Source organism: Mus caroli, unplaced genomic scaffold, assembly GCF_978045245.1.
Source record: "Mus caroli unplaced genomic scaffold, Mus_caroli_1 scaffold_8, whole genome shotgun sequence".
NCBI classification, from domain to species: Eukaryota; Metazoa; Chordata; class Mammalia; order Rodentia; family Muridae; genus Mus; species Mus caroli.
In genome coordinates this window covers 28,207,924-28,232,514 of record NW_028227263.1, presented here as the reverse complement: position 1 = coordinate 28,232,514, position 24,591 = coordinate 28,207,924, and the positions used below count along the sequence as shown (strand labels likewise).

Sequence of the window (24,591 nt, the reverse complement as noted above, 5' to 3'; positions counted from 1 at the left end):
AGAGACCGAGCCCCTAATGGCTACCTTGTGTTTATTCCAGATTTGCACTTGGGTTTCTACTTTTTCATAGACTTTCATTTGTCAATAACATCTCTTTTGGCTAAATTCTTGCCCTTCAGGGCTTACCACTTCGGCCAGCCTGCCTGAGCACTTCTTTCTAACACCCTGGACACTGTTAAACCATAAGCACAAGCCTGTGTCCTAAGCACAGAACCAGACTTAGGATGCCGTGGTACATTCTGTACCAAGCAGGCTTTTGTAGCCTTCTAAGTCGGTGCATGGAAGCTGCCAGCTAGAGAAATCCCATCATTTAAACCACAGGCTGTTCCTTTCTGGACACAGTACCTTCTGTTGTTTGATGATGGCTTTGTTGCAGAAAGCGCTAAAAGGAAGATTCTGGAAAATAAAACTGTATGTTCCCACTCCCAGACAGACTCACAGAAACAGGATTCCTGAGTTTCCTAGTACAACCACCCCTTGGTGCCTATGGAGAATTGGTTCCAGAGTCTTTCTTGATTATAAAAACTGCAGATGTATTAGTTCCTTAAGAGCATGGCATTTGCATATAACCTATGCCATTCTCCCTTTCACTGTAAATCATTTCTAAATGGCTCATGATGCCTAATACAATATGAATGCATACACACAGCTATGGTACGTTGCTTAAGAGATGATGACGAGAAAAGCTACGTAGACCCGACCAGCATGCACAGTTTTCCCCAGGAACTGCCCTGAGTTACAGAGAGTATCTGGAATGTCCGTCTGCATGTTACACAACACAAGCCCAGGAGCTAGATACACATGACAGTCCTGCTAAGCGGGAAGCATTCCCACTTGGCAGATACCAAGTGCCATACTGATAACACAGCCCAGGAAGGCACAGATGTGGCACAGATGTGGGATGGGTGCCTACAGTCCTGGAAAAAAAGGTCTTGGCTTGAATCCTGGCAGCTTCTGCTCAGTCTTTGTGCTGAACAAGCAAATACCTAGACATCTGGTGTCTTCTTAAAGTCTGGGCCTCTGCTCCAGAATTAGCCAAGACACAGCCCACCTACTTAGTGTCTTCAAGTATCCCTTCACGGGCATCCTTTCACATCCTTAAAGACCTAAAAGGCAAGTGTGAAGAAGAGGGATTGGACACATCCTCGCTGTGTCAGGTACAGCTCTGGGACAGCACAAAGGATGCTCTAAATCCACCCACCCCACGAAAGGAGTGCAGGATCCTGCTGGTGGTCGTGATCTCTCCAATATTTTCTTCTGTGATTTCCAAGGAGGTGGGAGCTGCTCCCAGCATCCCCAGAAAGACCTGGGGTCAGAAATACTCTAGGGAAGCAGGTCCCCTGTTGGCAGTAATTGTATTTGTTAATGAGACAAGGAACACTGAGGTGGGAGTAATGCAATTTGTGAAATGATTCATCTTGAGTAATTTACTATTGATGCGTCCCTGGTAATCTAAGAAATCTGATGAGGTGGAATTGAGGAAAATTTAATTATGGAGGCAAGCATCCGAGCTGATGCCGTGGTGCCATTTCCCACATTAACCTCTTTTCTCATAAAGTGCTATGGCTCTTTTTTTTCTGTATCAGCCACAGTATTTTGCTCCCAATATTTCAATGTCTGTTAGCTGTTTCTCTTGTTTTGAATTGCCCCACCGTTTGTCAGCCTGGGAATCTCTCATTCACCTCCTCCTACCTCTGCAGAGTAGAAGCACAAAGAGACTCATAGAGCAATTAGGACATGCAGCAAAGACAGAAGACCCCTTTCTCCTGGCACATAGTGTTGGTGCTACCAACCCTGTCTTCCAGTATCGTGCCTAGGGTCAAAACCTGACTTGTTGAAATTTCATTTGACCAAGAATCAGATCCTTTTCAAATAGGATACACCTTGTTTGTCTCCTTCACCCCCAAATGCTTACAATATCCACGTTCCTCCCTTTAGCCCCAAGGAAACTCAACTGTCCTCTTGTGTGTCCCTTGATTTGATTACAAACTATGTGAACTTGTAGCCAGCTTCCTGTAGCTCTAACTAACTGGTGCCAGGTTGAGTGCCTACATTTTCCATATGGGGACAACAAGGTTTTAGAATGCTGGTACCAAGATGGAAAGATAGCAACTCCACTTTAGCTGTGAGCTTATTATTGAATCTGCATAGAGCATCATGGTGGACAGCATGGCTTTGGAGTCACTTGGGATTGAACTGACTATAGCATCTGTTTCCTCACCTAGAAAATGAACAAGAGAAAAACCAACCCAATAGGTTTGTTTGGTTGGTTTGTTGTTTGTTTATGTTTTTTTGAATTAGAGGATAATGAGCTAATAAAACCCAACAATAATAGTGGAGAACTTAGCTTCAGCACCATAGGCAAAGCATTAGGAGTTACTGCATCACCCGCAGAGTCACACAGGAGGCACAGCATGGGGGTGAGGGCTCACTGGTAAGATGAGAGGGGCCATCAGAGAAAACTGGGGCACAAGTCAGAAGTCACACACCACGTATGTGGGACTTGGGTACTGAGACCAGTTGGCCCAACTAGCTCCCACAGGCAGAAAGGCTGGCGACCATGACATGATCAAGCAGACAGAGCCGTTAGGAGGGTGGCCCAACCCACTCTGGCCCATAGCAGGCTTGCAGGGGCCACTTTGTAGTGCTGAGTTCACATGCTATGCTTGGGACCAGGCTGCCAGGAAGCAGGAACCTGCAGCTTCCCAAGGTCACAGCAGTCCCTTGGCAGCCCAGAACTGAGCCACTCTGCAGGCTCTGTGGCCTTGGATTCATGTTCTGGCTCCAACGTCCCTACTTGTGTGATTTGGTAATGAGGTTTCACGTTTCTGTTCCCTCTACCTGGAATTCTCCTCTCTGGCCTAATACACGTCAATCAACACTTCATTCCAATGACGCCTCCTCAGGAAAGTCTTCCCTGCCCACCCTAGACTGCTCTCCACACCAGAGCAGAGCAAATACTTCCCATAAATGATAAGTAGTGAATATTTTCAGTTTTTCAGGAAAAAGTGTTACCTATGTCTCCACTACAGACATCCACTAGAGTGTCAGAGCAGCCACGGAGAATACATCAGCAAGCAGGCATAACTGGGCTCCTATGAAACTTGGTAAAAATCAGAGGATGGGCTAGCTTGGGCTAAAGGCTTATCCAGTGCTGGGCTCAGGCCCCTGTTTAACCCCTTCATCGCCCTTATCCCTGTTTGCAATGACCTTCATTTCCCAACTGTCTCTTTCCTTTTCTTTGTCCATCTCTCTCCACTCTGAAACTGATGTATTTTGAACACCACTGCAGCGCCACCTCTCTGACTCTGCTTCATCCCACCATCTAGAGCAGAAGCTTTGTTGCTTTGTTTAGCACATCTGTGTCCAAGAAATAAATCACTGCTTGCCTTTAAGATCAGAGAGGTTTAGTAGAAAGTAGATACTAAAAATTAAGTTTTGAGGGACTGGGGAGGTACCGGAGTCTGTAACTCACTGATCATCAAGCACAGGGACCTGAGTGTGCAACCTGAGCATCCACATAAAAAGCCAGGTGTGGACACGCACCTGTGACCCCAGTGCTGGGCACTGAGCGTGCAGATCCCTGGAGCTCATCACCAACAGCCTAACTAGACAGATGAGCTGCAGGTTCAGTAAAAGGCCTGTCTCAATAATAATAATAAGGTATAAAGTATTAAGATGACTCAGTGGGTAAAGGCATTTGCCCTAGCACCTACATGGTGGACGGAGACCTTCACACACATGCACATATTCACAATTGCACACACACAAACATACACACAGAGATAAAGAAAACACTTAAGAAGAATACATACATCTTTAAAGAATGTCTTGATGAATCAATAAATGTCTGGACCACTGAAGATGATCCATAAGTATGTGTCAGTAAGTAAGTGTGCCATGCCTTGCACACATGAGACCGTCACGTGAATTCAGTGAGCTGATGCCCAGTGTGCACCACTGCTCTGGTTCACAGTAAGTAGATGCCTGGTTGGCGACTCTTCTAAACACATCAGTGTTCCCTTTGACTTTCAGAGGAGGCTTTGAAGCTGCACAATGGGCCACCTCGCAGTGCCTACATGGAGCAGAGTTTCCAGAGCCTGAACCCAGTCCTCAGCCTGCACATCAATCCTGCCCAAGTCGAACAGGCCCGGAAGAATGCAGCCTTCACCGGGACAGCACTAGAAGCCTGGCTGGACTCGCTGGTGGGTGGGACTTGGACTGCTATGGACATCTGCACCACAGGCCCCACTGCCTGCCCAGTCATGCAGACCTGCAGCCAAACAGCCTGGAGTTCCTTCAGCCCTGATCCCAAGTCAGAGCTGGGTGCAGTCAAACCTGACGGCCGGCTCAGGTAGCACTGGCCACAGGGGACCGATGCAGCCTCAACCCTGGCCTCTGATCTTATATGAGGGAGGGGGAATTCCTTTTGTATAAGGACCTCAGCTGACTGTAGGACACTGGAGAGAGAGAGGGTTTGGAGGCCAGAGAGAAGTCAGCCTGTATTTGTGAAGCTGGTCTCTGGGCTAGGTGACCCAGTCCCGAGGCTACAGTGGTCTCCCTCTACCAGTTGTCGCTCAGTCCTGCAGGCTCCTGTTCTCCCTCCCCGATGGCCTGCACCCCTACAAGTGAGTTTTAAACTTTTATTTTGAGCGGCAGAACTTTGTTTACTCGGCATAGTCGGGGGTGGAAGTGCAAGACCAAGATGAAGTCCAGGCTGCTCTGGTTGAAGCTGAGGTTGTGTGAGGTTCCTTCTCAAAACTCAGCCCTCCAGGTAGTCCTTTGCCAAGGGCATCTCTAAGGTACCTCTTCTGAACCCAAGGGCTCTGTTTAAGCCAGTTTGACAAGCACTGCCCTGACCAAGGGTGGGATCGCCATCCCGGCCCTTCCATTTATCTCTTAGTTTCTGTGGCTGGAAAACCTTGTGCCCGTGCTAAAAGTAGCGAGTTGCTGGAAGCCCTGCTCCCGGCCTTCCCAGGGAGGCAGAGACAGGGGAGGATTCCAAGGTTCCTGTTGCCACTCTGTAAGCGGTTTTCTCTGAAAACTAGAGGTTCAGGAAAGCCTTTTGATGTGAAGCAGCCAAGGTCCCCAGACATGTGACTGCCAACCTGCCATCTGTCCTGAGCAGCCTCTTCCAAGGCTGTCACAAATGGTAGCAGGAACAGGGTAAAGCATACAGAGCCTGAGCTTCAATTCTCCTTCGTGCCCCTGGGCTAGGAGACAGCTACTGTGGCCTCTTTGGTACTTGAAAGAGGGAGCAGTGCCGAACCGGGGCTCTGAATCTCAAAGGGGATCATGTGGACCCAGGCTTCTGACCTGGACAGCTGCACAGTAACACCCCTTATATTCTGAGGTCAGGCGCCCCAAACCTTTGTGAACTGTGCACTTGGTGCTGTTGGCTGTGACCAAACTGCATGGATCAGACTTCTCCCACGCAGGAACAAACATTTCAGATTGGGTCCTTAATTTCATATCCTTCCTCACCAGGGTGCCCACAGGCTCAGTCTGGCCACACCACAGGAAAGGAAAGTTAAGTTTCAACAGTGGGAAGGCGGTTCAGAAAATAGTGTTATTCATATTGCTTGAGTTACCAGAAACCCAAGGGTCTTCTTGCCATGTGTATTCAAGGGGCACTGAGGAAGAGCACCCCCTTCCTCCTGGAGTCTCCCAAATGAGAGTTCTCTAGGAGGTTTCATCCGTTCTCGTGTCTCTCCCAGCATGGATAAGGTACTGAAGTCCACCTTGATGTGTCGACTGCACAGCCCTTTCCCCATCTAACATGGCGGGCATAGAGAAGGGACCCTTGATATTTATTATTTATATGTTTTAGTCAATGACTAATTAGTAGGTGCTGTTTTTGCAGCTTGTCAATTATGTTATCTTACTAACTGAAATTGCCTTTATTCACAAAAGGCTCCCCCACCCCTCCCTTTCCCTGGTCTGCCTGCCTTTCTCCCTCATCCTCTCTCTATCTGTCTCTCAGTGTCCACCCTCCATCCTGCACAGTTTCAACCAGTGCTCCCACTCTCAGGAAGTAGACCCATTTGGATGGCTGGAGCCTCCTCTTTGCTTACCCAGGATGCTGGTCTCATCTGTCCCTCTATATTCAAAAGTGTTACAATGCCTGAGTTCTCTCTTTACCCTGACTGCTGACCCATGGAAGAGGATGCGATGGGCTCATGGCTTGGGGCTGGAGAAGTGTGCCAAGTCTAGAACTATAGATCTACCCAGTTTAACCATGAGCACAAGCTATCACTAGCAGAGGAAGACAGGTTCCTTCTAAGAATGATTGATCTTAGGGGGAGGAATAGGGGTCAGACCCAAAGGAGAGCTCAGGAGGTAGCTACTGTCTGTGCTGGTGGGGGAGCCTTCGGTGTCTTCCTGTAAAAACCCACAGGATTTACATTGCTTTTACTAACCCATGGGAACTGTGAGCCCAGTGCCCCATTCTCTCATTACCCCAAGCCTTTGCCTTGGTCAAAGCTTCTCTGGGACTGTGGAACCTCTTTGAGTTCCCCCTTGACCTCTCTTGTTTTAAAGATTTGTGTATTCTGTCCTGGAAGGTCCCTGGGATCCACAGACTCCGAGACAGGGTCTGTCTAGACTCAGTGACACTCAATGACACTTTTCATACTGGAACACACTTGGAAATGGCAGAGCCTACTCCCTCTGAAGACACTCCTCTCCCTCTTTATTCACCACAAGTAATTTGAGGATATTTGTTTCCTCTGGTTTTTGACCCAGAGAATAATTTTTCTTTTAGTAAAAACAAACAAACAAAAACAAAAAATGGAAAATTTAAAAGAAGTTCAGCATAATTTAAGAAAATATGTTTTCCTATGGAAAATGGCATAACTCCTTATTTCTTGGAGTTCTCCTGCCTGAAAACCATATATTTGTTGGAGGCTATTGGTGAAACAACAGCCTTGGGAGGTGGCTGCCCAAGAGTTTTGAAAACACAGAACCATCATCTCCGGGAACCTTAAAGTCTACAGCCTGCAGAAGCAAGAAGCCTGGGTTTAACGCTGACCAGGTCCCTTATGGGGAGAAGTATTTGAGATGGCACCTCTCCATGCCATTTGGTAACTATGGCTCCCAAAGCCAACTTCCCAGGCTGTGCAGGAAGCTGTAAGTCTCTGAGAGGGAGGGAAGCAACTCCCAATGTCCTTGGCTTTAACAATGAAGTTCTTTTTCTGTTCCCCAGGTGACTTTCTGGTGGAGATCAGGGGCCTCCTGGTTTCATTTCTCATTGATTATTGGTTTAACTTTTTAAACTGAGATTAAGTTTAAAGGGTATAAACACAGCCACACAAACACACACACACACAGGCACTCATACACACACACATACATACACACACACACACGCATGCATGCAAATGTGCAAACACTCCTAAGGGGTTTGTTGCTACTTTGGATGTAGTCTGGGTATTTACAGAGCATAACCCCTTCTGGTTGTCTAGTTTTCCGATAGATAAGAGGATGTGCATTGAAACTGTAACCTCTCTCCCAAGACACTCCATAACAGAGAAGAGCAATCAATGGCCACAAAGTGTAGAGTATGAAGAAGAAACCATTTACAACCTATTTCATGAGGGTTCGGATCAGCAGTTCCTGATAGCATTGAGAATAGGCTTGAAACCAGTGTCAACCTTGTTAGCTTGAGCATGCAGAGAAGGCTTGCCAGACCAGAGAAACTCTACCACAGGGGCCATAAAAGCATAATGAGGTCCAGGACACAAGCATAGATGGGTAGAACCACAGGTGAAAGACAAAAGGGAGTGGTGGGGAGTGTGGTCTTACTGGCACACACATGAATCCTCTGCTAATAAAGGCAGCTGTGGCTCAGCTCCCAGCTCATTATAGCAAGAAAGCAAGCAAAACTCATTGCAGTGGAATCGTTAAGCTAGTAAGGGAAGCCAAATATATCCAGCTCCTGTTTGTTTTTGTTTGTTTGTTTATTGTTTTGTTCGTTTTGTTTAATAGGAAATCTAGTTGTTCAATATCGGCTACTCTTATTTTAATTTTATTTATTTTTTTAAAGATGCGGGCAGAAAAGTAGCTTCCTAGTTGTGCTCAGGCAAAATCCTCTTTCTGGAAAAGTGGTTTGAAATGAGGGAAAGAATTTAGGGGTAAGGAGTCATGGAAAGCCAGAGTTAAGAGTGCAAAAAGAACAGCTCACATTAAACTCTAAGACTGTAGGTTTCTGCTTAGTAGTTCCCTCCTGAGGAAACCTGTCTTCTGCAGGAGGACTGGCTCATTCACTTCCCTGGCCTGTGCTGACGAGGAAAGAGTGTGATCTGGGGTCTGAGGTTTGAATCTGCCCAGGTCTCCACCTTCTGGCATTCCATCAAACCAAGCCTAGATGGCAATGGTGCCATCCTTAAGATGAGGCTGGGGAGTACTAGGTCCCACTCCAGAGTCCGCATGCTGCCACTGTGCTGGAAGGTTCTTCAGAAACCACAAGGACCTGTGCTAGCTTAAGTAGTCTTCTTTGCTTCTGCCTCAATTACCTTACTTTGCCCAAGGGTCAACCCAGGCACTACCTCAATGTCTGCTGAGAAGTTTACCTGGGGGTGGGGCGGAATGAAGGTGTTACCCATGCTGAAGCTGAATGTACAATCTATGCAAATCCCTCCCTCTCTCTTCTCTCCCTCTCTTTCTCTCTCTCCCTCTCTCCCCCTCCGTCCCTCTCCCTCAGTCTGACTCCCTCTTTCTTTCCCTTTTACTTACGTGTGTGTGTGTGTGTGTGTGTGTGTGTGTTTGTGTTATTTTTTTAACCTTATGAACAAGGACCTCTTAAGACCAAGGAGGGTTGTCACCCACCACCTGTGTCTGTCCCTCCTGTTGTCTTTGGTTCTGTTCTTGCCAAGCCCCCACACTGGGAGAAAGTGGCCTCTCTCCTCCCCTCACTTGGCTAGGAATATTCTCACAGCTTCAGCCTGCAGACATCACCAGGAAGCAGGCACCCCATCTCACCTCCCCCATCACAGCGCAGTCTTCTCCTTTCTGTATTTTTCTCCTACCTCCCACCTTCATCCCCACCCCTCTAAAAAGCCTTAGGTTTCTCCGTTTTGAAATGTGGCCTTAAAATTATTTTTGGAAAGCTGGCATCCTCCCCCTCTAATTTCCCCCACCATCACAGAAGAGAGAACATCTTGAAGCCTGGGTGTGTGGCGGCCTCCTGAGCAAAGGGACTGCCAATCTGTAGTCTGCAGACGCACTAGGAATGACTTAAATGTCATCTTTAAGAAAAAATGTTCTCATATTTTTTCCTATGGGCAAAATGAAGTCTTGGCTGCTCGTGCAGTTCTGAGCACTCTCCATGTTGCCGTGGCAGTGGCTGGCACCACCAGCAGATGTTCACTACAGCTTCAGTCTCCCCTTCTCTCGGGACCCAGTGACTTTAGGTACTTCATTTAAGGATGAATCAGGAGTGTTTCTCAGTGTATCGCTTCATCTTTCTTGCCTGGAAAGTGACAGCATTAAGTATTCCCAGTGGACAGGTCACGTTCTTGAAGGGATGGTCCACTCTGTCCTTCAGACTCCACCTAGAATCCCCTTCCATCACTCCAGTGCTGATGGAAGCCAAAGACAACCCCAGGGTTTTCATAGGAAGTTCGCTGGTATTGAGCGTAATTGTCTTTATCCATCGATCTTTACTTTTAAAGGAAAGAAGAGAGAGACTCATGTCATCTGTAGCACTTGTCTTGATGTTTGTTTTTAGAGGCCTGGAGATAAGTTATTACTGCCTCCTTCTTTGTTTTCAAAGATATGTGGTGATATAGTTTTTAAAAATAACTATTTTGTTATAGATCATAATATGCATAAAACTGTACAGAAATATTTTGTAATGTATTGATTTTAAAAAAAAGAATCTGTAAATAAAAGTTTAAAAAAAATAAGAGAGAGTTCACATGGCACACGCTGAAAGATGTAGATATTTTGCTATTTATTTAAAGGAGTAAGTATTTTAAGAGATATTAAACTATCTGAAATTGACCAATAATCAAAGTTCTAATCATCTGAATACTTGCCAACCAGTCCCGTTCTCGCAGACAACTGTGTTCCCGCCCATATCTGCCTCTTTCCTGTCTTTTGATTTTAGCAGAAAACAACAACAAAATTGTGCCTTAGCTGTATTTCTGTCTAGGGGAATTTGTTTCTGTCCAACAAAGCAACTTTTTTTTTGTTGCAGAAAACAGTGGATTATTAAATACTGTATTATACCAAAAACACCACAGGTGTACATAGACGCTTTCTGCCATACTGTGTTTTCAGATGCAGAATTTTAAAATAAAAAAAAATGTCTCTATGAAATCTCATTTTATGGTTACTTTTTAGCAATTTCAACACCTTCACATACCCTTCCCTTCTCTTCCACACCCTGTGCCATCTCAGCTGGAGTACTCTTGAAAGTTGACACCAACTGGAAGGATCCTGAGGCCATAGACAGGAGTTGGGACATGAGGACACACCTCCCTTAAGGGCTACTGTTATCTCCCCAGAAGATAATTATAGCACCCTCTGGAAGAGTTTCCTCTAGCTAGGGCAAAAGAATATAATTTCCAATATAATTTTAAACACCTCTTTGCAGAGAAAAGGGGTGAGAGGCTGTCCTGTAAAATAGAAGTTTTTAGTATCTGCCTAGAATCTAGGTCCTAGATGGACATGGAGCAAGCCTGGCATCTTGCCCACTTCAGCACACAGCTGGTCTACATTCCCTAGATGGCCTTACACTTCCTTGTGACTACATGGCCAACTGTCAATCAATGAGATGCTGACATCAATAAAATGGGCTTATGATAGGTCTAACCCTGTCCCATCTAACATCCCAGGAGCCCCAGTGGCTCCATCATTCACTCTTCAGCGCAGATGCTTTGAATTAGTGGGTTTTTTTAAGGAGATATCACAGCAATATTAAAGAGGGCAGAGCCACAACACCTGGAAGGAACCTGGACCCTGGATGGACATGAAATTTCACCTGGCCTAAGTCACCTCTCTTGACAATGACATGAAAAGAAAACTGTGGGGGTAGGGTAGGGGGTATATGTACGCGATCACGTGGGTATACATGGAGGAATGCATAGATCAGAAATTGACATTGGATGTCTTCATCGATTGCTTTCCACAGTTTTTGAGGCAGGATCTCTCATGGAACCTAGAGTTCAGTGATTCAGCTCAGATGGTTGATCAACAAGATTCACAGATAGATCCATCTAGACTTCCATCAGCCCCTGAAACATTTTAATGCAATTTGCTGTAGCAGCTAATATCTCAAATCCATCAAGCACTAGAAAACCAAGTCATAGATTCTTCATTCTATAGGCAAAGCTATAGAGAGATACATGGCTGAAGCCATTCATAATCATGTCCAGAACCAAGAGCTAGTCCCAGAGACCAGTCCATCTACTTTTATGATGCTCATATGAAGTTTCTGAAAGCCATGGCCAAAGGCTGGGAATGCCTATCTGGATGTGTTGTGGCGATCCCTCTGACTCAGTCTTCGGAGTCTTTACAGGCAAAGAATCGCATGAGATTCAAATGTTAGCAACAAGAACAAAACCTGCTGGCAGTTTTCTCATTAGACAGACACTGGGTAAACCCAGAGAAAGCTGCACCAGCATCGGCCTCCTTGATCTGGACTTGGGAAAGAGGGTGGGCAGCTGCCCACTGGTGAAGAAGAATGGACACAGCATGATGCATTTGCCAAGCATTTTCCATATGTTCTTGATGCCAACTTCATCCAGGGGTAACTTCTCAAAAATAGGCCTAGTAGCAAAGAAAGAGCAAAGTTCCAACATCTCTGTAAGAGCAAGGGTCATGGGCACCTTGGTTGTTTAGTCGGCTGTTTCTGGTATTTAATCACAGGGGGTCCATAAAATAGACACTGTGACAATTTCATGAATGAACAAGCAAGTGAGCCCATTTTTCTTAATTAATACTACAGACATGAGGTCATTTGTCCAAAATACTATGTTGACATTCATCATTTGATTGATGATACTTGTCAAAACATGGGTTAATAGAAAGTAAACCTTCATTTTCACCTCTAATAATGAGGTTTCTTAGAACATGGCATTGAAGGCTGCTTGGAATTTCTTTCATTTATTTGAGCAGAGGTTCCTTCAAATTCAGGAATGTGGTAAATACCCCATCCCTCCTGGGACATAGAGAATAGCAGGACTTTATTTCAATCTATCTCACTAATAGTTGAAAAGGCCTCTCTCTCTCTCTCTCTCTCTCTCTCTCTCTCTCTCTCTCTCTCTCTCTCTCTCTCTCCCTTCCTTCCTTCCTTTCTTTGTTTCTTTCTTTCCCTTTCTGTTTTTTGACAGTGTTGTTTGTTCACATATGGACATAATCAGTTTGGGGCCTTTCCACCGCTCCCATCGCCCTCTGTAGCCCTCTTTCCTCTCCCAACTTGTCTTCTCACACTGATGTCTCTTGTTAGTGGCCTGCTGAGTTCATTTCTGCTTGTTTGCATGAGCATAAGTGGAGTGTTATTTACTGGAACCATTTCTTAAATAAAAGTGAATGTCTATTAAAGCCCCAACATATAGGATAGACTTAAATATCAGAGACTTGGAAGAATGCCCCAATTGGAATTGGAGCATAAAGTTCTGCCTTAGCAGCCAACCCTTTGGCAGTCCCAGGTGTTAACAGGTAAAAATCCTGGTGAACTCGGTGCTTTACCACACCTATACTTCCAGTGGGAGGAGCCATGGCTCCTGTAGAGCTCTGTGACCTTTTTCTGAGGACTCTATATATCTGTTGTGTCTGTGTGTCTATGTCTGTATCTAAGTGTGTCTGTATGTTTCTGTGTGTCTATGTCTGTATCTAAGTGTGTCTGTATGTTTCTGTGTGTCTATGTCTGTATCTAAGTGTGTCTGTATGTGTCTGTGTGTCTGTGTATAATCTGTATTTATGTGTCTGTGTGTGTCTATGTCTCTCTCTGATGTGTGTGTCTGTGTTTCTGTGTGTCTGTGTGTCAGCTTCTGTCTGTGTCTGTGAGGTTCTGTGTGCCTGTTTGTCTGTGTCTATATTTCTGTGTTTATGTGTGTCTGTGTTTCTGTGTGTCTGTGTGTCAGCTTCTGTCTGTGTCTGTGAGGTTCTGTGTGCCTGTTTGTCTGTGTCTATATTTCTGTGTTTATGTGTCTCTGTGTTTCTTTGTGTGTCTGTGTCTGTACATGTCTGGGTTTCTGAATCTATGTGTCTGTGTCTATATGTCTGTGTCTGTGTCTATATGTCTGTGTATATGTGTGTCTGTGTCATCTCAGTTAGAGAAGGTGATGACAAACTAATGGAATGATTCTATCCAATTCAGTTCGGTAAAGCAATGAGTTAACTAGGGATGGTTCCAGGATCAGGAGTGAGGATCTACATATAGAATCATGGCTGAGGATGAGTCCCTCATAGTATGGATGAGAGGTTACTCATGGGAATGGGAATGCATCTGGCCTTTTTACATTGGTTGGAGGAACAGACTCAGTAGTCAGGCATTCATAGTATCATTGGTAAATTTGCTTCTCAACTAGACATACCTGAGAAGAGTGAATCTCAATTGAGGTATTGCCTCCACCAAATTGGCATGTGGGCATATGAGCAGGTGGTGACAGCATTTTCTTGATTTTGTTAATTGGTATAGGAGGGCCCAGACCACTGTGGGCAGTACCATCTCTAGACATATGGGCCTAAGTTGTATAAGAGAGCTAGCTATGAAAGTCAGAAGGACTGCCAGGCTTGGTGGCGCATGCCTTTATTCCCAGCACCTGGGAAGCAGAGGCAGGTAGATCTCTGAGTTCGAGGCCAGCCTGGTCTACAAAGTGAGTTCCAGGACAGCCAAGGCAACACAGAGAAACCCTATATCAGAAAGAAAGAAAGAAAGAAAGAAAGAAAGAAAGAAAGAAAGAAAGAAAGAAAGAAAGAAAGAAAGAAAGAAAGAAAGAAAGAAAGAAAGAAACAAAGAAAGAAACAAAGAAAGAAACAAAGAAAGGAAGGAAGAAAGTCAGAAGGAACAAATGAGTAAGCAAAATTCCTCTATGGTCTCTGCTCCATCTCCTGCTCTGACTTCATTCCATGATGGGCTATGGCCTACTAGCCAAAGTAAACCCATTCCTTCCCAAGTTGCTTTTGGTCATAGTACTCATCACAGGAACAGAAGACAAACTAGGACACACAACAGTGCTTTTACCTGCTGAGCTGTCACTAGACCTGCACAGAAGCTTAATCAGTAAATAATTTATTGAAGCTTGAGCCTGTGGGAAATAGCAGCATTAAGTTCTAGAGTTCAAGGCCAAGGCAGCCACAGGAAGACTGGAGAAGGATGACTGGGCTTCAGCCCTCACAGGCCTCTTTCTCCATGATCGCTGACTCCAGCTCCTGTGCCCTTTCAGACAGACTGCTGACTCTACAAGGTATAAAAAGAAGATCCCAGAGGTTGCTGCTTCCTGCCAATCAAACTCCCTCAAAAAAGATATCAACACCCCTTCTTCTTGTTGGGAAAAAAAAAAAAAAAGATGAGTTTGACTCAGGAGCTTGCTTTGAGGTCAGGCAAACAAGAACCATGATTGGCTAAGTCTAGCTCATGTGCCCACCTCAGTGGCCTGAGGATTGGGTAGGAATTCATGATTGACAGGCCCATTCCCACAGCAGAGTTGGAGCAGAAGAGAAGTAGATCCCATTAGGGACAAAATGGCATTGAGTGTCAAAAACAACAGATGTCCATCCACTGCCACCAACTCCAGACCCCACGGCTCTCAGCTTGCCAGTCTGATTCATTTCTGCACCTCAAGGGCTCCAGTTGGTTTTGCCCAGCTCTCCACATGTCCCTAAGGATAAAGGTTTGGGCTGACTGAAGCAAATCATTTCAATCAATACACTTGGAGAGTGCTGACGAGTCCCCTACTCCCCACTTAATTAAGTGAGGAGCTCTCCTTTTATCCTTGTAGCCTAGATATGAGGCTCCTTTAAAAGCCCGTGAAACTTCCTTTGGTAATTACAGAGGCCAGTTGGAACTTACAGCATAAAGCAGAGATGTGTTCTTGGCCCAAGAAATAATGCATCTCTCCATGGTTCCGAAGTTTAGCATCCCAAGCTGTCATGGGCTCTCCAGTTCCTAGAACCCTCAGCAGGCACCCCATGGCCTACTGACTTGACAGCTATACCTCGAACAGTGGAGGCAACCAGAAGGCCCTGGTCTATCCCATTGTAGAAAGCATGAGAGGAGACAGGGCCATGGGCTTTAGGACAGAGTGTATGAAATAGGCAAAATCTAGCAAATTCTTAGGGAACACTGCAAGCCTGAAACACTTACTGCCAATATTCCAGTATCTCCCACCAGAATGAATACCTGATTGAGTTTCAGGACCAGTTAACTCTGTGTCTAGATGCTTATTTATTAGGGGTGAGCTGAGTCAGCTTTGAGTTAAGTTCTTTGAGCCCTCTGGACCCACGTACCTATCAGTCAGTACCTTTGTGACCATAATTACATATTCCGCACTACAGAGACATTTAAGAGGAAGTGTGACATCACCTACATAACCTATTGGCTGTATCCAGAAGGAGTACAATAAAAGTCTTTTCTCTTTGGCTTCATATTCCAAATAAGCTCCCACCAGGCAGGGATGATGTCTATGTTCTCAGCATGATATGTAAGATGTGTGTCACTGTGTTTGATGAATGAGTGAATGAGCTGGATAGCTGCTCTATCCATCAGTTCTCAGGGGCATTCCATGCAGTCTTTATATCCATTCTCTGTTTGAAATGTGGTGTCTCGGGCTGGAGAGATGGCTCAGCAGTTAAGAGCACTGACTGCTCTTCCAAAGGTCCTGAGTTCAAATCCCAGCAACTACATGGTGGCTCACAACCATCTGTAACAAGATCTGATGCCCTCTTCTGGGGTGTCTGAAGACAGCTACAGTGTACTAACATGAAGATAAATAAATAAATCTTTTTAAAAAAGATTTTAAAAAGAAGAAATGTGGTGTCTCTTGTTTCTGTTTATAGCAAAGTGGCATTATCTTGACTAGCAGTTAGATTTCCTGGAGACACTAGATGCCTCAATGCTACCAAACCCTAGCCTGGGTTCATCTTCTCCTAAATCAGCTCATTTTACAACACTCCCTTATTCTGCATGTTTGTCTACATTTTCTCCTCTGCACTCCTAACATACATCCCAACTCTATTGTTTATTAAAAGATTATTGTGGAGATGCAAAGATATCACACTATAGCACAAAGTAGGACTAAACACTAGATATGCCCATATCTAGCTGAGGCTGGGCATGTTCAACATGGTATAGCCACAGACAGGACAAGTTTACTTTCAGAAGCTTCCACTCCGCTATCTCTCATTAGCCACCTGTTTGCATAGTCAACATCCTTGGAGATGTAAACCTTGGAATGTACCAAGAATTCCAAGGACGTTTCCATGTGGTTCAGAAGTGAATCCAGGTAGGTAACACCTTCTTGGTTGCTTCTAGAATATTCTAATACATAGATCTTATCAGAACTTATTCTTATATGCAACATTTGTTTATATGACATAAGCAGCCACCTGAGAAAACCTGAGCAAACTGCCTTCTAGAGTCTGAAAGACAGGTGGGGATGGGTGGTGGGGAGATGCCCACTTCCAACCCAAAACACCCATAAAGGCTTGTCTGTCTGGAATACTATCATTAAAGACTGTCACTCTCCGAGGTCATCTTCATGAGTACAAGATAGTCAAAGGACCATGAGCTAGGCACATCTCAGGTGCCCATCACTCGGCTGATACTATCTCAAGGCTTTGGGGTGACTTACTGGCTGAACCCAGGGGCTCATCTAGGTTTGAAGCTCAGCTGAGAATGACACCATGTCTTCAGTTATGCCTTCTTCAAAGCATGGTCAATGGATCACAGATCAGCTCCAAGACCTATTGAATCAGAGCCTCATTCTCATGAGGCCAGTTTGCATACAAGTACACTACAGTTTGAAAGACGAACCTATCCCATTTTGTGTGTCCAGAGTAGATGACTGGCACACCAAATAAACTATGTTGTACAAGGAAGTGTGACACAGATCAAGTATTTATCTCTGAGGAACTCAAGGTGATGGAGAGAGGCAACTGTGATTCAATGTGCTGAGAATTAGTTCAGAGTATGCATAGGATATCTTGGGACTATGGACAAGGGGCACTGTAGCAGTTTCTAAATGTATCCATAAATAGAGCTTAATATACTTGCTTCTTGTGTATGAGTTAAAACATATTAAAGTTTTAAACTTTTTTAAAAAGATTTATTTATTTATTATATATAAGTACACTGTAGCTGTCTTCAGACTCTCCAGAAGAGGGCATCAGATCTCATTAAGGATGGTTGTGAGCCACCATGTGGTTGCTGGGAATTGAACTCAGGACTTTTGGAAGAGCAGTTAGTGCTCTTAACCGCTGAGCCATCTCTCTAGCCCAGTTTTAAACTTTTTAAAGCTAGATACAGTAGTTCAGGCAATCCAGCACATGGAAGGTAAAGGCAAGAGAATTGCAAGTTCAAGGCCAGCTTTCAAAAGGAATCATGAGGCAACCCCAAAACATAATTTCCTCATAGCTAGTAGGTAATATACAGAAATATCAGATGAAGGGACTGGACAGATGACGCAGTAGTTAAGAGCATTGGCTGCTTTTTAAAAGGACCAAGGTTCGATTCCCAGCAACCACAAGGCAGTTCACAAGTGTCTATAACTCAAGTTCCTGGGGACCTGACTCCCTCATATGGACATACTTACAGGCTAAACGCCAATGCACACAAAATAAACATAAATAAAAATTTAAAAAAAAGAAATATCAGGAGAAAATACTGCTTAGTGTTATATTAATCTCATTTGAGCATTGCTTACCAGTCACAGCTAAAGCTGGCCTTCCTCAGGACTGTCCTTAGGTTGCCATATTCAGTGCTGATTCCCTGGAGCACAAACAGAGCCTGTTTAGAGAAAAATGCATGAGCTAAAAAAAAAAAATGAGAAGCTAGATGAACATTTGACCAAGCCATCTAATCAAATCCTCTCCATACCTCAACAGGAATGTTCTTCCTGCATTTGGAGACCGGTGGGCATGATCATCCTGTCTTCCATCGACTATCTTGGAAACCACTCTTATGAGCAGCCTATGATATTGGCTTCCAGTTGGGAAATCAATTCCCAAGAGCATTGGGCTCCAACATGAGTGGGCTCCTGTTCTTCTTAAAGCAAACCCTTTATACTAGTTGACTCCACGCCAATTAACACTCATTAATTCAATTTTCATGAGATTGGACAAGCAGAGCCAGAAGGTCACAGAGCAGAACAAATTCCTGCCTGCATCCCAGCCTCCTGAAGGATGAAGAGCTCTCCCTGAGAGAGTTGGAAATCAAACTCAGCTCAGTTTTACCTTGAGCACAGACGTCTGCATTATCATCAGAGGCTTGAAAAGTGGGTGCTTGTAGATAAGCACCCCCCCACACACACACACACATACCCATGCATGTGCGTGCACACACACACACATGTGTTCATACCGACTTAAGATTAGAGCAGATGTAGACTCTTCCCTCTGGTGAGATGTGAAGGTACAAATCACTGCTGCTCACTTCCAAGTTCAGAGTCAGTAAAGGAATCCTTGCAGGAACTTCAAGTCAGACCCAAGTCTGAGTACAGTGCTGTTGCCATCACTTGACCTTAGGAGGACAGGTTCACATCTCAATCCTAAGTCTTAGCTTTAAATTCCTGATGGACTACAGCTTGGATGGTAGATTTATACTAACCCCATAATGTATGTCGCTATGGTGGATATACTAACCCTATAATGCATGCAGCTATGGTAGATATACTAACCCCATAATGTATGCTGCTATGGTGGATATACTAACCCTATAATGCATGCAGCTCTTTGTTAGCAGAGCATCATTGCGTACTTACACCATGCTAGGATCTGAGCTGGAATGTGGCTACAAGTAGTCTTAGACATACAAGTAGTATGTCTTGTCTAAGACAAGCTCTGTGGATCCCCTCAAACAGTCCATCAACTAGGTAGGATATTATACGATGATAGCTCAAGTCAGAAGGCACAAGGTCAAGTGGAGCAGCATATGTTCTTTACCTGCCCTGTTCCTTCTAGGTTAGGAGTTTCCTAGTGTCTCATTCTTAGTCCTTTGTCAGCACTGATTAGCCCACCTGGCTTCGCATAAGTTAAAATTCATAGGAACTTGTAACACATATGGCTAGACTGTTATTCCTTTAGACGCAGAACTGATTGTTTTTAATTAACTAAAATATGTAATTAAGAATCACTACAAAGAATAGATAATACTATCATGCAACATAAGCCAAGCCTTAGTTCAAGTGCTAACAAAAGCCAGGAAGAGTAGGGATGCCAGCTAAATGTACCACAAAGAGATCAAATCCAGAGTGTAGACATTAGTGTAAGACAGCATCTTTTGTTTTAATATCATTAAACTAATTATGAAAAAGTTAATATCATAAAAATCGAGCAACTTGTTTCATATTTCAAGAGATTAAGTGGATTAGTTACCAACTGAAATATATGAATATTGGTAAAATTTTTATTTTTTAAAATATATTAGGAAAGTAGTACTAAAATATAAGTATTTTATATTTAAATGATATAGTACATTACTATATATATTCATGTTGAAAGGCAAATAAACTATGCTGATGTTTTAATTTGTTTTATTATAATTATTATCCAATCAGCACAACTTCAATCAGTTAACTGCATAACTTGATGCATGGCACTGAGATATTCACAAGCACCATTAAGTTTCAGTGGCTGAGGCCTATCCTCCTTTCTCCTGTTTCATATACTGTCTCTCCCGTTTCTGCGATCTCCTTCCAAATCTGCTGGAATCCCTTGTTTGTTTTCTAGTCATCTGTTTCACTGTCCTTGTATATGAAAGAGAAAATGTGATAGCTGAACTTTCTCGTCTATTTCATTTAGCGTAACATGATGCTTTTGAATTATAAATGTTTATCCAATTTTATTGCTAAAACAACCGATGTTTAATGGGCACCTGTTATGCACCAGACACTAAATACTGAGTTCAAAATGGTAACAGAGCAGACAGTGCCTCATTCCTTGTGGCACTTAGAGTCTCGCATAGAAGACAGCTGTGGATAAATTAAACACATACATAAACATAAAATTACAGCTAGAACACAGCAAATGAAGGGATGCTAGGTTGTGAGAACATCTATGAGGAGATGAGTAATTGATGGAGATATCTCCATGAACCAAGAATGCTGAATCTTGGATCCTATCATAAAGTTACAATTAGTGCAACCGGAAGAGAGCTTGTAGGAAGGCACAGGACTGGAAGCAAAGCATCCATGATGCAGGGAGCCTAGCACACAGAGGGAAGGAAAGAACTCTCAGGAAGTGGACCACAGAAGGTGGTTATGGGTAATGGTTTCACAGTAGCAGATAGAAAGCAGAATATGGAGCCTCGGTTAGGATTCTCTTCCCACCAGAAGAGTGGACTACCAGAGAATGTGTGTAAGAACTCAAAGACTCTCACAGGGAGAGTCAATCAGAATTGTATTTTGAGGTGCACATCAACAAAGAAGGCTACTGAGCAAGTTTAGGTGAGCATAAAGAGAGATTGGCAGATATTGACAATGGAGCCAAGAGAGTAATCACAATCCTACAGAATAGGCAAGGGGTTTACATTTAAACTCACGTTTAATGGGAAGGCTTTAATCTCTGATTTCCAGAGACTAGCTGGAAGAAAGCAAGAAATGGAATCAGTTGGTAACTAAGCAACTATGATAGTTCAGGTAGGGTTGGATGGTAGCTTAGCAAGGATGGGAAAAGGGGAAAGAAGAGAAACAGTAAGAATGTAAAGAAAAGGTAAGATTCAAGAGCCACTGTGTTGCAGGTAGTTTTTTGGCTGCACCACTTTGTGCTCCCAGCGAGTTGCATTTGCACACCAACTCAGGAGCTAGCTCCTAAACCTTCCCCTGGGCCCAGTTGGGGAATTGGCCAGTGACCACTTACTGTAAGTCTCACATGATTGGGTGGCTTCATCTCCTGCTGCTACTGAGTCCCATTCTTCTTCTCCCAGTCCTGGCAATTCTCTCTGCATCCTACCCATGAAACTCTAAGTGTGCCACCCTGTGTCCAACCACTGGACACTGGCATCTTTATTGACAGATCAAAAGCCAATTGGGGACAAGGACCTTCAGCTTCTGGACAAACAGATTCAAAGCATTAGCACCAATCTCCAACACCACTGAAAACAATATAGGGTCTCAGATCCCCTGTATTTGCCTCTAGTATCTACATGCATACAGGGCAGTGAGGAGCAAGCCAGCTGAATTATCTTGCTGGTATTCAAAAGACCTTAAAAGGCAGTGTCCTTGAACAGTGCCTTAGAGCCAGATAACTGCTTTGAACTCCTCATTTCAAAGACACATTCAGTGGGAAGTATCCACTGCTATTAACCCCCCTAAAGGATTATGGGTTACACTTTGTGGCTATGACACCATCAACAGAGTCAGAGCAGAATCCAAACCACCCAGCCTTACCCTGCATTCCATGTGAACCGTGGTTCTCTGTCATAACTGAGACTCCAGGAAGCCTTGAGCTATTTGTTGAATGAGCTACAGTTCTCAGACGTGATAAAAAGAGTTCCTGAAGGTGAGATTTTTATTTCTGATTTTGAGAAGTTCCCAAGTCCCTTTCTGTTTTCTAACACAAAACTGTATCTCTCTAGGAGACACACACGTCTGAAAAAAAATCTGCTCAGGGAAAGCCCAATCCTGTTTCATGTCTCAAGAAATGGGGTGCATTCATTTCTCTAAGGAGGGGCTTCTGATAGACTGGAGATTACTAGCTGGAGACAATTTTGTTCTTCAAGGGGCATTTGACAATGTCTAGTAAAGTGTTTGGTTATTACAGGATGAGAGTGCTTCAGGACACTAGTCAGTAGAAGCTGGTAGTACTGGGTGCTGATCTGGAGCATACAATCACGGGGCAGTTCTTTCTCCCTCAGACACACACACTCAAAGATCCCCCCCCCCACCCACACACACATGATTACATAGCTTTGAATGACAGGGACATTGATGTTAAGAAACTGTTCTGTGAGCCTTGCCTTTTCTTGCCTTTGAAGTGGTATTTGTTATGTTGGATGAAGGACCCTGCCATTCTTGTCCTCAGAAAATATAAGTGAAGAACAGAGAGATATATGTTTGGACTGATGTGTCAGTGACTGAGTTAGCTGTTGAGTTACTAAAGGAAGTGAGCACAAATGTATAAATGAGTAATGACATCAGCAAATTAATGAAGAAAAGAGAGCTAAGGCATACTTAATGTGCACTTGTTAAGGTTGTGAGTAGAGCTTGTGATTGTGCTAAGTGTCACATTCCCAAAGAGATCCTTCTTGATGCTCTCATCTCAGCCAGCTTCTTAATCCCCCACCATAGCTTCCTTAACCCTATGGGCCAGGAATTTGTCCTATTCATTTGATTGTCTTCAGTACCAGGGTCGGTGCAGGACAAAGAAAACCCCAAGCCCTCATCTCATACCTATTTATTAAACCAATGACCTGTCTTTATGCTTGAAGCAAGCTAATGAGAAACACATGATCTTTGCTCTTTAATCTTGAAGCACAAAAGGAAGTGTAGGACAATCTGTCCATGGACACACAGTAAATGATAGAGGAAGGAGTCCTATCGACACTCTGACCTCTCACACAGAGTCCCTTCTGATTACAATGAATATACATGGGTCAATTGTTTTGAAAACTCTATCAACTTCCTTTGACCTTCTGCAGAGAGCTAGCCTTAAAGTGTCTCCCCACCTCCCAACTCCATTTCCTTTCCAGAGGAAACAGTGATGCAATAAGGATTGTCAAGCTTTAGCAAGGAAGAAAAGGAGCAAATTCCCCAGGCTAGCTCCCTCAGAGACAGGCTAGACTCGGGAATGTGTGCAAGGAGTGATGGGCTTTGGGTCTCTTTGTTTCAGCTTAGGAACTTCAATTGGTTGCTAAGAAACCGTACAAAAGGAAGCCCCATTAGAAGCCCTCAGAACCCACAGGCAGTTACATAATACCAGGCCCTTCCTTTATGGAAATTCAAATCGTACAAGTGCAAGCCCTGCCTGCAGTCTGTGCTGCCTGTGATAAGGGGATTTTCTGTTTGGGGCCCCTGGGAAAGCCAGTCTGGTGGGGGATGGGCTGTTGAGAAGAAACCAAATGGCTGAAGAGGGCTCTTCACTCAGTTCCACTTCCCACTTCCAAGGGACTTCAGTATTCATTAGCATGCAATGCAATCCCTACTCCACACAATAAGCAGATTTTACACAGTCACCACCCTTGCTAATTAATTCAATGATCCTGTTGGGTTTTTTCCTAGTGTTCCTTACTGTAATTTCCAACCAGTAAGCAAGGAGAGGACTTATCGTATGGCCTCAAATGGTGTGAAAACATGACCTCCTCTAAGCAGCTTGGGTGAGCACCTTTGATTCATGGAATATGTTCTGGTTTGTGCCCATCACACATAATTCAAACAAGGGGAGAATAGGGGGTGACTGAGATGAGCTTAGTAATCGACGGGAAGCGCAATGACTAAGCCAGCTTTGGTCAACACCTCCTGATTTGGAAAAGAACATGATTCCTGATCATCTCAGACGAGAAGGATTTGTGATTTTCTGCTCACTATGACAAAGGGTGTGTAGCCAGGATAGCTAACCTGCACTTCCATAAGCCATGAAGGTGTTCTGTGACTTCCATTTAGGTGGTTTTATTTCACATGTAGTGATTGTGTGTGCACCGTGGGCTGAATGTTACTCAAGGATGCCATGCTGAACCAGCACGTCAACAGCCCCATTCCCTGGACATTTTCACTAAGCCAACAGATCATAAACATGTAAATATCAGTTAATGACAAAGCCTATGAAGATAACAAACATACAATTGGGAGGCTGAGAATAACAAGAGGTACCCACGCCAGGACTACCCTGCTTTAAGCTTATTGCTTGGCGCCCATGTTACAGAATCCCCCTTTCACTTCATAATTGCTTCAAATTGAACAGTAAATTATGTCACCAGTGAATTATGTCACCACCTTATAAATACAATAGAATGATGTGACATATTAGACGAAGTAGGAGGAAGTAATTCTGAAAGGGTCAAATATGAAATCAGTCAAGGAGTTGACCCAGAGGTTAAAAACCTTTGTCCCGTAAGTATGAAGAAACAGGTTTAAACACCCAGAATGCAGGTCAAATCTGGACACATAGCACTTACAGAGAGATGGGAGACAGAGCAAGAAAAACCCCTGGAAGTTCACAAGCTAGCTAGCCTGGTAGACACAATGGAAAAAACGATAGAAACCAACCTCAAACATGGTGGCAGGTGAAGACAGACACCTAAGGCTGTCTTCTGACCTCCATACACATCCTGTGGCATGTCCATGCCTACAGAGAGAGAGAGAGACAGAGAGACAGAGAGATAGAGACATACGTACATTCATACACACATACATACACACACAGAGTTAGGGAGACAGAGACAGGAAGTCATCAAAGGAGAATGCAAATGACAGGCATTCAAAACTGAAAGAA

General features: G+C 44.1%; 1 protein-coding gene across 2 annotated transcripts in view; it reads left to right on the top strand.

The window, feature by feature from the left end:
* Window positions 1-18,298, top strand: part of Xylt1 (xylosyltransferase 1) — a 296,523-nt gene extending 278,225 nt beyond the window's left edge. The window contains exon 12 of one of the 2 annotated variants that reach the window (XM_085841368.1): window positions 18,052-18,298. In XM_085841368.1, the coding sequence (XP_085697494.1) occupies window positions 18,052-18,131 (80 nt within the window). In that variant the 3' untranslated portion in view covers window positions 18,132-18,298. Of the gene's footprint in view, window positions 1-4,035; window positions 10,270-18,051 lie in introns of those variants that run through there. The other variant, XM_021168481.3, reaches the window with a different exon arrangement.
* The last annotated feature ends 6,293 nt before the right edge of the window (window positions 18,299-24,591 follow it).